The 12724-nt window shown below is 41.4% G+C and overlaps 1 protein-coding gene across 4 annotated transcripts in view; it reads right to left on the bottom strand.

The window, feature by feature from the left end:
* The window catches only part of STIM2 (stromal interaction molecule 2), a 176565-nt gene that overhangs the window by 98322 nt on the left and 65519 nt on the right, over window positions 1-12724 (bottom strand). For all 4 annotated transcript variants that reach the window (XM_002709383.6, XM_008274823.5, XM_070068117.2 and 1 more), the window contains exon 2: window positions 573-703. In XM_002709383.6, the coding sequence (XP_002709429.4) occupies window positions 573-703 (131 nt within the window). The remainder of the gene's footprint in view (window positions 1-572; window positions 704-12724) is intronic.

Below are 12724 nucleotides of genomic sequence, written 5' to 3'. Positions count from 1 at the left end.
CTTGCACATGGGGACCTGGCCTCCTGGAACACTACCACTTGGAAGCCAGCTGTCATGTGGTATGAAGCTTGAGCTGGTCTCCCGAATAATGACAGGTATGTAGAGAGAGATCACGGTATCAGGCTACGTTAGATAGTCCCATCCCAGTAGCTCCCCCATGACCTCAGTCTACACCTAAAGGAACAGAAAAACTGCCCAGCTGAGCGCAGTCAATCCACAGAATCAGAAGAGATATTAAACTGTTGTCACTTTAAGCTACTACATTTTGGTGTAGTTTGTAAAGTAGCAATAGATAACTGACGCAGTCAGCAAAGGATATACATTTGAGAAATCCGGAAATATGAGTGAAGACTTTTTTAGCAAGCTAGGAAGACTATTCTATAGATGGAGGTGGGGAGGACAGGGCAGGGAGCACAGTGTAAACAGAGGATGAAATTTAAACTTAAAAAATCAAAACTAAAGATGTTGGAGATGAAACAGTTGAGTCATACTGAGGACTAAAGGGAAAACTTGAGACTAGCAGCTCTGTCACTCTGCTCTAAGAGAAAATCAGGAGAAAGTTTTCCACCTACTTCATCACTTTCATCTACTTCAATCCCCCCGTCCTTGTCGTCATCCATTTGTTTATGTATTGTTTGAAGAGCTTCCAGACTAAATCTATCTTCTTCTGTAAAGCACGGTGGGCTCAGGGACATGCAGGGATCTGAAACACAGGAAAGAGCAATCAGTTACTGCCAGATACCAACTCAGGCTGCAGTCAGAGAATGCAACTGAAAAGAAAAAACACCAATTGAACTTCAAACTAAGAGGCTTGAAAAAGTACAGCATTCTTCACATATAACGTATAACGTATGAACACAACTGACTGAAAGTAAATAATCCAGTTCTAATACTAGCCTACTACAACCAGGAGTCACATCCAGAACCTTCCACATCTTAAACCACTTCTTCTTACACAACTCATTATTCAATTACTATTCTTCCCCAAAGTCACATGCTATCCCCCTACAAACTAAAAAAGCACAGAATATAAGGTACTATTTTTTAAAATCCAGTTTAATTAAAATGTAAGTGCAAAAAAAAAAACACAATAAAACAGATTAGTCACAACTCCATTTTTCATTTTCTATTTGAGATGACAGAGATAATCCAAGAGTGTAGTATACACATAGTTTTGTGGTTTTTTTTAAAGATTTATTTACTGGGGCCGGCATAGTAATGTAGCAGGTAAAGCTGCCATCTGCAGTGCCAGCATCCCATATGGGCACCAGTTCCTATCCCGGTTGCGCCACTTCCAAGATTGATTGATTGATTTGAAAGTCAGAGTTCACTCCCCAATTGGCCACAATGGCCAAAGCTGCGCTGATCCAATGCCAGGAGCCAGGAGCTTCTTCTGGGCTTCCTACAAGGGTGCAGGGGCCAAGGACTTGGGCCATCTTCTACTGCTTTCCCAGGCCATAGCAGAGAGCTGGATGGGAAATGGAGCAGCCGGGACTCAAACCAGCATCCATATGGGATGGGCTTTACCCACTATGCCACAGTGCCGGCCCTCTAGTACACACATCAGTTTTTAAAATACATATACATATAACTTCTTAGGTTAAACATAAAACAACAAAAGAAAAAAACTAATTTTTTTTATCTTGGTATTTGTTTTCCTTAATATACTGGTGAAAACTCCTCCTCTGGAATATATGGGAATTTTCATATATAGAATGTCAAAATTAACACATTAGAGAGCATGCAATACTTTTCAATGGCTTAAACTCAAATTGACAGGACTACTTCTTATTGACATAACTAGTAACCAACTCACAGACCATAATGGAAAAGTACTGCCAAGTCTCTCTCACTCCCAGTCAGGCCAGTAGACTGACAAATTCCAGGAACTACCTTGACATCCTTTTATTTACTTATATGTTTCTTTGAGAGGCAGACAATGGACAGACACAGCTCCCATCCACTGGCTCATTCTTCCAAATCTCTTCAATGGCCAGGGTTTGGTCAGGCTAGAAACTCCATCCAGGTGCCCCATATGGGTGGCAGAGGCCCAACTACTTGAGCCATCGCCTGTTGATTCCCAGGGTATGCACTGCAGGAAGTTGGAATAGAGGGCAGGGTTGGGATTCAAACCCTGGCACCCCATTATTAGAAGTGGGCATCGCAAGCAGGATTTTAACCTCTATACCAAATACATTCCCCAATAAAATCCTTTCAAAATGCTATCAGAAGCAAACATTTTGCCTAATAGTTAATACACCCATGTCCCATATCAGAGTGCCTGGGTTTGATATCCGACTCCCACTCCTGCTCCAGCTCCCTGCCAATGCAAACCCTGGATGACAGACAGGAGATGATGGCTCAAGCAGTTGGGTTCCTGATACCCATTTAGGAGACCTGGATTGAGTCTCTGGCTACCAGTTTCAGTCCAACACAGCCCAGGCTTGGGGCATTGTGGACATATGGCAAATGAACTAGCAAATAGAAGCATACTCTCTCCCTCTCAAATAAATAAATTAAATAAGCAACTTCTGAAACAACAAAATGTCATCAGAACCACATGTATGCGGGGCCTTGGAAACTTCATGGAAAATGCATATTATGAAAAAACTGTGCATGGCCGGCGCTGCAGCTCAATAGGCTAATCCTCCACCTACAGTGCCGGCACACTGGGTTCTAGTCCCGGTTGGGGCACCGGATTCTGTCCCAGTTGCCCTCTTCCAGGCCAGCTCTCTGCTATGGCCCGGGAGTGCAGTGGAGGATGGCCCAAGTCCTTGGGCCCTGTGCCTGCATGGGAGACCAGGAGAAGCACCTGGCTCCTGCCTTCGGATCAGTGCGGTGCGCCGGCCACAGCACACCGGCCACGGCGGCCATTGGAGGGTGAACCAACGGCAAAAGGAAGACCTTTCTCTCTGTCTCTCTCTCTCTCTCACTGTCCACTCTGCCTGTCAAAAAAAAAAAAAAAAAAAAAAGAAACTGCATGGATTTCAAAGTGTTTCTGCAACAAAATGAATAGGTTTTCATTTCATTTTTCCTTTTATTTCAAGAAATAATATGACCTCAAAGTTCAATGCGGTTAACATAGACAGGTATTAGCCAGTTAAGTTATTTCATCATCAATAGTTAAAAACCTGGTATACTTTGGACCCTGTTAGGAAATGTCATCACTAAACTGTGGAAAAATCATTTGCCCTGTGTCTTAGCTACCTCACGTCTAAAATAAAGCAAGTAGATCAGATGCTTACTAAGGTCTACCACAGCTAAAAGTGCCCAACAACATCTAGGAGAGGCCGCTATGGCACAGCAGGTTAAAGCCATGGCCAGCAGTGCTGGCATTCCATATGGACACTAGTTCAAGTCCCACCTGTTCCACTTCCAATCCAGCTCCCTGTTACTATGCCTGGAAAGCAGCAGGAGATGGCCCAAATACTTGGGCCCCTGTACCCACATGGGAGACCTAAAGAAGCTCCTGGCTCCTGGCTTTAGTCTAGCCCAGCTCTGGTCATTGAGGCCATTTGGGGAGTGAACCAACAGATAGAAGATCTCTCTCTCCCTATAAATTCTGCTTTTAAATAAATATATAAATCTAAAAAAAAAAAGTCACAGGATTGAAATTTTATTACATCTTTATTTTCAAATCATTCTACTAAATCCTAACATAATGCTAGATTTTCTCAATCTTTCATTGCTATGTTTCGTTCAATACTTAAACTTACAAAAGGGAAGAGACTTTGTTCTTTCATTTCTCACATTTTCCTAATACCCAAGACATGGCTGGGTGTATTTTAGATCTCTGATGAAATTCGATTACTTCACACATTAACTGATTCACAACTTCTAGGCTTCTATATTGTGCAAGGTAGCAACAGGCACGAAGAATTGAAGCAATAATAAGATATCCTGGACTCCAGAAAAGGTCACAGTCTACTGAGAAAGAAGTTGTGTAGACACTAGGATATACTGTAAAATACTTCTGAGTGCAGTGCCCTGGCTTGAATGTTAATCCCCAGCACAATAGCATCAGGAGGCAGGGCCTCCAGGCCAGTGGAACCCCACCCCCCAGTGATCACCGGCCTGAGCTGCCAATCGGATCTGCTGCTCCTTCTTTCAAGCTCTCATGCCCTTCACGCGAGATGGTGCAGGGAGGCCTCTGCCAGATGCCAGCTCCCTAATATTGGAATTCCCAGGCTCCAGAACAGTGAAAAACAAATTTCTACTGTTTGTAAATTATTCAGTGTGTGGTATTCTGATACTCCAGCACAAAGCAGGTTAAGAAGGCAGGCAGGCAATCGGCCTAATGGTTAAGATGCTGGTTGAGATGCCCACAACCTACACTGGAGTTTCAAATCACAGCTCTGCTCACAATTCCAGCTTCCTGTTAATGTGCACCCTGAGAGGCAGCAGGTTACGGCTCCGGTAGTTGCGTCCCTGCCACCCACATGGGAGACCTGGATTAGGGTCCCAATTCATAGCATTTGGGGAATGAAACAATGACTCTAAAATAAATACACACACACACACACACACACACACAAGCATTTTGTTTTAAATGGACTAAGACACAAAGTATTACAAGAACACAGAAAAAAGGCACCCAATACAAACTGTGAAACAGAAATCTGTAAAGATAACTAGAGGTAAATTTGAGTTTTAAATGATCTGTAGTCAGAAGACCATGCCTAGAAAAAGAAGCATTTCATGTTCAATAACAAAAAAATAAAACCATGGAACATGCAGAGAAATGCAAGTGGCTGGAGTCCAGAAATGTAGCGAAGTATTAAGAGATGCGTTAGAGGCTAGATCTCCCAAAGCAGTTTCACATACTAAGGAATTTGGGTTTTTATTCTGCAGATTTTGGGAACTCAATGAAGGGACTAACCCAACCAGATTCATTACAGAAAGGTCTGGTGACAGTGGAAGATAGATGAGAGGAAGACAAGACTGAGTGGCACAGCTGTGGGAAAGAGCTGCAGTAATCCCATGCCTCTGAGGAATGGAGAAGGCAGATGATGAAGACAGTTCTAGGACTTGGGGTTTGGCCAAGTTGGAGCAGCAGAAGCAAAGACAGGAGATGAAGATACAGCAAGGGCGATCCATTTCTCCACGTAAGCTACCATGACTTATGGTCTAGAAATCTCCATTAGAACAGTTGTCAGTTCTGAACTCTATTACATATTCTACTCTGCTTTTTCATTTCTTTTCCCTTCTAGGTTAACTGAGTACAAGTGATCACTTTAACTCAGATTCACTGGCTTAAATTTCTTTTAAAATATACAACCTAGGGGTCAGTGTTGTGGTATAGTGGGTAAACCACCACCTGCAGCTGCCAGCACCCCATATGGGTGCTGGTTTGAGTCCTGGCTGCTCCATTTCCAATCCAGCTCCCTGCTAATGTGCCTGGGAAAGTCACAGAACATGGCCCAAGTCCTTGGGCCCCTGCACACCTGTGGGAGACCTGGAAGAAACACCTGGCTCCTGGAGTGAACCAACAGATGGAAGATCTACCTCTCTCTCTCTCTCTCTCTCTCTCTCTCTCTGCCTCTGCCTTTTTATGTAACTCTTTCAAATAAAATAAATACATCTTTTAAAAATATATATTTATACAACCTATTATAAAAGAGCTGTGCCTATAATGTACCTGGTATAATGGTTTTAAAGACAACTGCTAAAATATCAAAACTATTCTCATATGACAGTATTTCACAGACACCTATTAGCTACCCAAAATGTGCCAGTGCTCACCATGTACTCCACCCCTAGAATATTTTGTCATTTAAACAAAGCCCTTCCTTCCTTTAACCATGAATTGAAGAGCCCTGTTATAATGTGCCAGGCCCTGGGCCAGGTGCTGGGCACACAATGCACCAACTAAGACAAATTTCCTCCCCCACTGCCCTCATCGTGTGCCAAGATATGGGCAAGCTTTCTCTGGACTGACAGCAGCATTTTGCACTGAGGAAAACGAATCAGATGCAACAGAAACTGACTTAGCCAAAGGCAGCAATCAAAACCTTTATTAAATTCCACCTTGTTTTTCCTCTGTTCAAAGCCAAAAAGTCGAGTCATCAGAATAGTTTAATGACTATTAAAATGATTTCGCTTAATGGGAAAAATTTACATTCTAGAAGACAATGCTATTTTACACACACATAATTTAATCCCTGCAAATGACTCTGGGGCAAGTATTAACTCCATTTTTAAGGCGAAAGAATGTGATTGATGAGTAACATGCTTAAGATCACACCTCCAGAAATGAAATCTTGAATTCTAAACAAGTCTTCTAGACTTCAAATTCATGCTCAAGTCAGTGAAGTGAACATAAATAGGTCAGTGTCACAGTGTTGCAGAATAAAATAGAGATTGCCAGGACATGGCATAAATGTGTCCCATGGGAGGGTACACTAGACACTTCCGGAATGATGTTCACAATCCAAAATATTTGTGTATATCCATATTTCTTTACCTTTCCTTTTGATAATATATCTCCACTTCAATTCAAACTACCCTTAAACAAAATATTTTAAGTAAACTATTTTGTATCATAACCTTACCCTGAACATCCCGCACCCACGTGGGAGACTCGGATGAAGCTCCTGACTCCTGGCTTCAGCCAGCGCTTCCAACCATCTGAGGAGTTAATCAATAGATGGAAGATCTCTCTCTCTCTCTCTCTTTCTTTCTCTGTAACTCTTTCAAAGTAAATAAACCTTTTAAAAATAATAATGAAATAGCCTTCCCCTTTACCCCCTACTTGCTCTGTTCTTCTCCATAGCACATTATCACTGGGCACTCTTCATTTCTGCTTCACCATCTAACTCCCACCTATAGCAAACCAGGAGCCACAGGCTGTGTTATCACTCCTCATTCCATAGTGCCTAAATAAGTGCTGAAGTAACACTAGTTACTGAACTGCTTACCTAACTGACTTTCCATTTATTACAAATATTTGGGAGAGACAAGTCCTTCAAGAAATTACTTGGCTGATCAAAAAACTAAGATGTAGAAACTGACAATAAAGCTCTTCACGTCTCTATGGCACTGCAGTTAAATCTCAAGTGGTCAGCAGAATCCTTGTAACACTATACCTCTGTTTAAAACTATTCAGTGCTTCCCTACAGCCTAGAGTACAACATCTAACCACTGTCAAATAATATTTTTAACCACATACTAAACAAAATATACAAAATAATAACGAAGGGGCTGTAAGATATTTAAGACAGTCTTCCTCAAGGCTCATGTTCTAGAAGATAAAAAATCCATGAGCTCAAGGATTAAGGTTGGTTTACTGATTACTACAAACTGCTACTGTATGTAAGTGCTTCCATTATCCATATGCTTATTACTACACATTACTATACCTAGTAAGTAATTTACCTCTCTTACATGAAAGCAATTGTATTTTCAGTGGCCTCATAAAAGAGAAATTGGATTTTACTCAGTGCAGGTCAAAAAAAGGGAAAACAAGCATAAACTCAAGCAGGAATCAAGAACTCCAAAACCCTAGAACCACGTAGTACCCTGAGGCTATTTGACTGCAAGCCTGAAGGTACTCTTCTCCCCCACTCCCCACTGCTGCTGCCTGTGAGTGGACGGCGGCAGGACAAGGATGTGCAGTGTCTGCAGCTCACAGGCGAGATTCACACAGCAAAGAATTGTCCCCTGTTTTGCCAAGAGTACTTCCCAGTGGGAGGAAGAAAACACCAGGGCAAGTTCCGGTGGCAAAGCAATAGGATGAGAATCTGTAAAGCCTGCCTTGTGGATACCAGTCAGTGAAGCAGAGATCATCAGTAAGAGAAACCTAAAACAGTCCAGTGTTGACTGTGACATGACGAAACGTGCAACAGGAAAAAAATTAAATTACCTTATATTTTGTGTAGTGCTTTCAAGTGTAAAAACGCTTTGCCAAGTACTTGATTTTGTTTTTTAAGTCTTCATTTTACTGAGAAATTTTAAGTCCATGGCAAAACTGAATAGAATATAAAGAAATAGCCCATATATCCCTGCAAATATGCAGCCTGCTCCATTATCAACATCTCCCACCACTCCCTGTAACTGAGGAACCTACTCTGACACATCAGGATGACGCACAGTCTACAGCCTAGAGTGAGGTCCACTCTTTGTGCTGAACACCTCATGGACTTGGACAAATTTATAATGACATGTACCCCATTACAATATCACATAGCAGTTTCACTGCCCCAGAAGCCCTCTCTACTCCACCTATTCTCCCACCACCCTCTACCAAACCCCAGCAACTGCTGTTTTTGCTGTCTCCATGGTATTGCCTTTTCTAGAACGTCATATTAGAATCGTTGCATGTAGCCTTTCAGATTGGCTTCTTTCTCTCAGTAATGTACGTTTACATTTTCTCCATGTTTTCTCATGGCTTGATAGCACATTTCTTTTTAGCACTAGGTAATATTCCACTGTCTCAATGTGTGACTGTTTATCCATTCACCTAATGAAGGACTTCCTGGTAGCTTTCACATTTTGCCATTATGAATAAATCTGCTATAAACATCCATGTACAGGTTTTTTTATGGACATAATTTTCCAACTTCCTTGTATAAATACAAGAGATGCAAGCACTAGATCATATGGTAAGAATATGCTTAGTTTTGTTAGGAAACTACCAGACTTCCAAGAGGTTGTATCTTTTCACATCCCCACCACTGAAGGAAGAGCTCCTGCTGCTCCACACCGTCACCTCCAGTTGGTGATGCCATGTTCTGCTTTTTGGCCACACTAAGAGGTGTGTGTTTTTACCACTGCTTAAACTGGCATTTCCCTGACGACATAGCATTTGCAGAAGCTTTTCATATGCTTATCTGCCATCTGCATACCACCTTTGGTAAGACAGTCTTATTTTAATCTAGAGATACATGTTTGCTCTCAAAGAATGCCTTCCACAACAGCCCAGGCAGGAAATTATAGAACGCAAACTACAGAACTGCCAGTAAGTGTTTAAAATAAAAAAGGTCAGGCTGAAGTGACACCTGAAAGGCAACAATTATGCTGGTATTTCAGGCCTACAAGTCATGTAGGTAAAACAAAGGTTTACTTCTATTTGGCTGAGCCAAGCCAAATGACACACAGCCACAAAGTACATCAACTGTGGTTCCAGTAAGCCTCCGCCAGAGGAGTAAATATGCCACATTCTATATTTTGTCACCCCAGTCAACTGACACATGGAGGGAATGCAGTTTAGAAACATAAAAAGATTAAGAGCTTAAGAAAAAAAGTGAAGCTGAAATAAGTAGTTGCAACCCTTGGAGTTAACTTACTTCTCATAAACCTTGGAAGTCAGCAGATTTCCTGCAGAAAGGAACAGCCAAGAATGGGAGCCAGGTGACTCTTAATCACAAACCAATGACTCCAGCCCCCTAGCAGAGTAGAACATCATGCGCTGCCAAGAACGTGCAGGCTTCCCACAATGGCAACTATTTACAAACCGCATGATTGGGATTGCCTTAATTACCACTACTGAGAAAAAGGTTGAAAACAACTACTGTTTATATTTATTATTTCCACTAATAGTGCAAGCGTTTATCAAATTGAATACTTCAATCTGAATATTTTCAGAGTAAATTTTCTCTAAAATCTTCAGAGAAAATTCTTTGTTGTAATTTTTTGATATAGTGAAGATCTGACTCAAATGCAAGCGGACAGTGAACATCTTCCTTCTCTTCTGATATCCTGTCTAGGACAGAATTACTCTATATTCCAATATCTAGCATACCTCAAACATCCAGCACATAATAGAATTAAGAAGTATTGCTCAAAACATATAGAAAATAAATATAGTCAAAACAAGGTGGATGCACTTTTTGCGAGAGGAGATTCCAAGTATTACCCATTATAGCAACTGGTACCCACTGGCAGCCTTCAAACCAGGAGCTTACATGCCAGACAAGAAACAAGAAAGTGCTCACAGGATAGGTAATACACAATGCCACAAGCAGGCTGCTATAAAAACGTAGGCAGAGGGCTCTGGGACCTAATAGCTCTAGGATTTTTGAAAAGTTCAATGGGTAAAGGACACAGAACTTACCAACAATGGGCTGGAAACCATGGCTGGTGTATGTGATTATGGCTCATGAGCTATTTCTCTCATGAGCAGAAAAGAAAAGGCCTTACTGAAAACTCCTGACCCATGACTGCCTCTCCAGAGCTCTCAATCTCTGTAATCAGGACCTTGTGCAAAAACTACTTTTAATTTACCTGCACCCCAGGAAAAAGAAAGGCATCTTCCTTGATCATTAGCTAAAAATTCTCCGTAAAAAACTGCCAAGCTCATCTATACCTTCCCAATGCTTTAAATAGATGATCTCATACAAACTCAGTTAATCAGGTTTCTTCCTCCTTTCCAGGGGCATTTTTAAATTTACCAACTTCTGATCTGATTCTTTTATTCCTGTTTATTCCCTGACCTCACCATCCCTACCACCACCACCACCCTCACCAAGCAACAAAAGTTCCTGCTAATCTCAGAGGCTCTCTAAAGGTAGAAATTAGAAGGCAAAGCCCTTGCCTCAAAACTATCTTAATATACAGTGGCTTTACCAACACACTCCTTGACCCAAAAAATGTCCACATTTACATTCATGCTTAGCCAATATTCTCCCTCAGTGCGTGTAAGAGTCTTCATATAACAATCTCTCAACTGATAGCTACTAGAAACCAGTAATATGTCTATAACAGTGTGCATCTGTTGGCTGTGAGGAAAATAACTGTTGACCAGGTGCAAAAAAGTAAACAAGGGTGTGCACACACATCCTGACTCATAGTTTTCTAAGATGATGAAACATTTTTCCTGAAAAAAAAAATTCTTTTTTAAAAAAAGAGGATTTGGGCACGCACAGAACCACAGAAGCAATTCCCAACTTTTCTACAAAGATCACAAAAATCCCATTGAATATACAACTGCAAATCCAATGTGAAATAACGAGTAACCAAGATAAAGTGATAGCTCTTGGAACAATACATGGATTTGCTTCTCAGTGCAAGAACTTAACAATCATGTAAAGTAAAATTAAGACTGGAATTTTACAGATGAGAAAGAACATTCTATGAGGGAAAATACATCTTTGAATTCATGCTCACTCTATTACTTACCGAATAACTTCAGGAAACTTTTTTAACCTCTGTAAAGTGTAACAGCAAATATGCAGGTGTGTTAAAGATAGAACTAAATGCAATGCCTATATATAAAACACCTAACAGTGTGTAGCACATATTTGGAACTTAACGGATACCCACTGTTATCATCCATAGCACTTAGCTAACAAATGGCACAAAAGGAATGCAATGATAAAGCTTCTGAAATCTAAGCGTAGTCCTTTGTATTACTATTACCTTAAGCTACTCTCAAAAAAATATGTTTAATTAGATGACCTCTAAATAACATTTGACTAAGTCCAAAGCCAAATACATCCTAAAATACAAAGAGAAAGAGAAAAGAGAACATTTCCTGTGTAACTACCATATAAAACACTAACTGGGTACTTTACTTGATTTCCAAATTCAAGCAGTCTCAACAATCCTACTGTGTTAGTGTCATATTTATGATGAATAAATCAAGATTCTCATAAAGTTATTTGCTCAAGGTCATATAGCTGTTTTGTTGAAAGTCTATCCAACTCTGTCCAAATTCAAAAATGTTTCCTGCAACCCACAAAATACCCAAAAAAATTTTTTTCCTAGCTTTAAAAGTACCAAAAAGGGGGGCTGGCAATCTGGCACAGCGGGTGAAGTCCCTGCCTACAGCACTGGCACCCAACATGGGCGCTAGTTAAAGTCCCAGATGTTCCACCTCCAATCCAGCTCTCTGCTAATATGCCTGGGAAAGAAGTGGAAGATGGCCCAAGTGCTTGGGCCCCTGTACCCATATGAGAGATGCAGAAGAAGCTCCTGGCTTCTGGCTCTGTACCAGCCAGCTCTGGCCACTTGGAAAGTGAACCAGTAGATGTAAGATGTCACTCTGTCTCTCCCTCCCTCCCTCTCTCTCTCTCAACTCTGCCTTTCAAATAAATAAATCTTAAAGAAAAAATAATCGTACCCAAAAAAAGAATATTCTGAAAGCAGGGCCACTGTTGTGGCATAGCAGTTTAAGCTGATGCTTACAAGGCCAGCATCCCAAGTCCCAGTGCTTGTTTAACACCCAGCTACTGTGCTTCTGACCCTACTAACATGCCTGTGAAGGCAGAAGATGGTCCAACTGCTTAGACTCCTGCCAACCACGTGGAAGACCTGGATGGCGTTCTTGGATCCTGACTCCTGCCTTTGGCCTGGGCTAGACCTGGAAGGATCTGGGGAATGAGCCAATGAGCCAGCAGATGGAAGATCTCAATGCCAATCTTTCTCTCTTTCTCTATCTCCCCTTTCTCTCTGTCATTCTGTCTCTCACATAAAGAAATCTTAAAAAAAAAAAAAAAGAAAGAAAGAAAAGAATATTCTGAAAGCTAATTCCAAAACAGGAATTCTAAAAGCAGATTCATTAAAAGTATCACATAGGAACAGCCATTTAACACAGTAGGTATTATGCACATTTACCAACTCAGAGTGCCTGGTTCAGTTTCCATATGTGGCTCCTGACTCCAGCTTCCCATACATGCAGATCCTAGGAAGCAGCAGTGATGGCTCAAATAACTGGGTTCCTGCCACCCCCATGGGAGACCAATCCCCTCCTGGACCGCGTTCCTGTCCTGGTTCCAGCCCTGGCCAT

This window comes from Oryctolagus cuniculus, chromosome 2 (genome assembly GCF_051225735.1).
Source record: "Oryctolagus cuniculus isolate XC-2025 breed Fujian yellow rabbit chromosome 2, ASM5122573v1, whole genome shotgun sequence".
Lineage (NCBI taxonomy): Eukaryota > Metazoa > Chordata > Mammalia > Lagomorpha > Leporidae > Oryctolagus > Oryctolagus cuniculus.
Note: the sequence above shows the minus strand (reverse complement) of the source record. Positions and strands in the feature narration are given on the sequence as shown.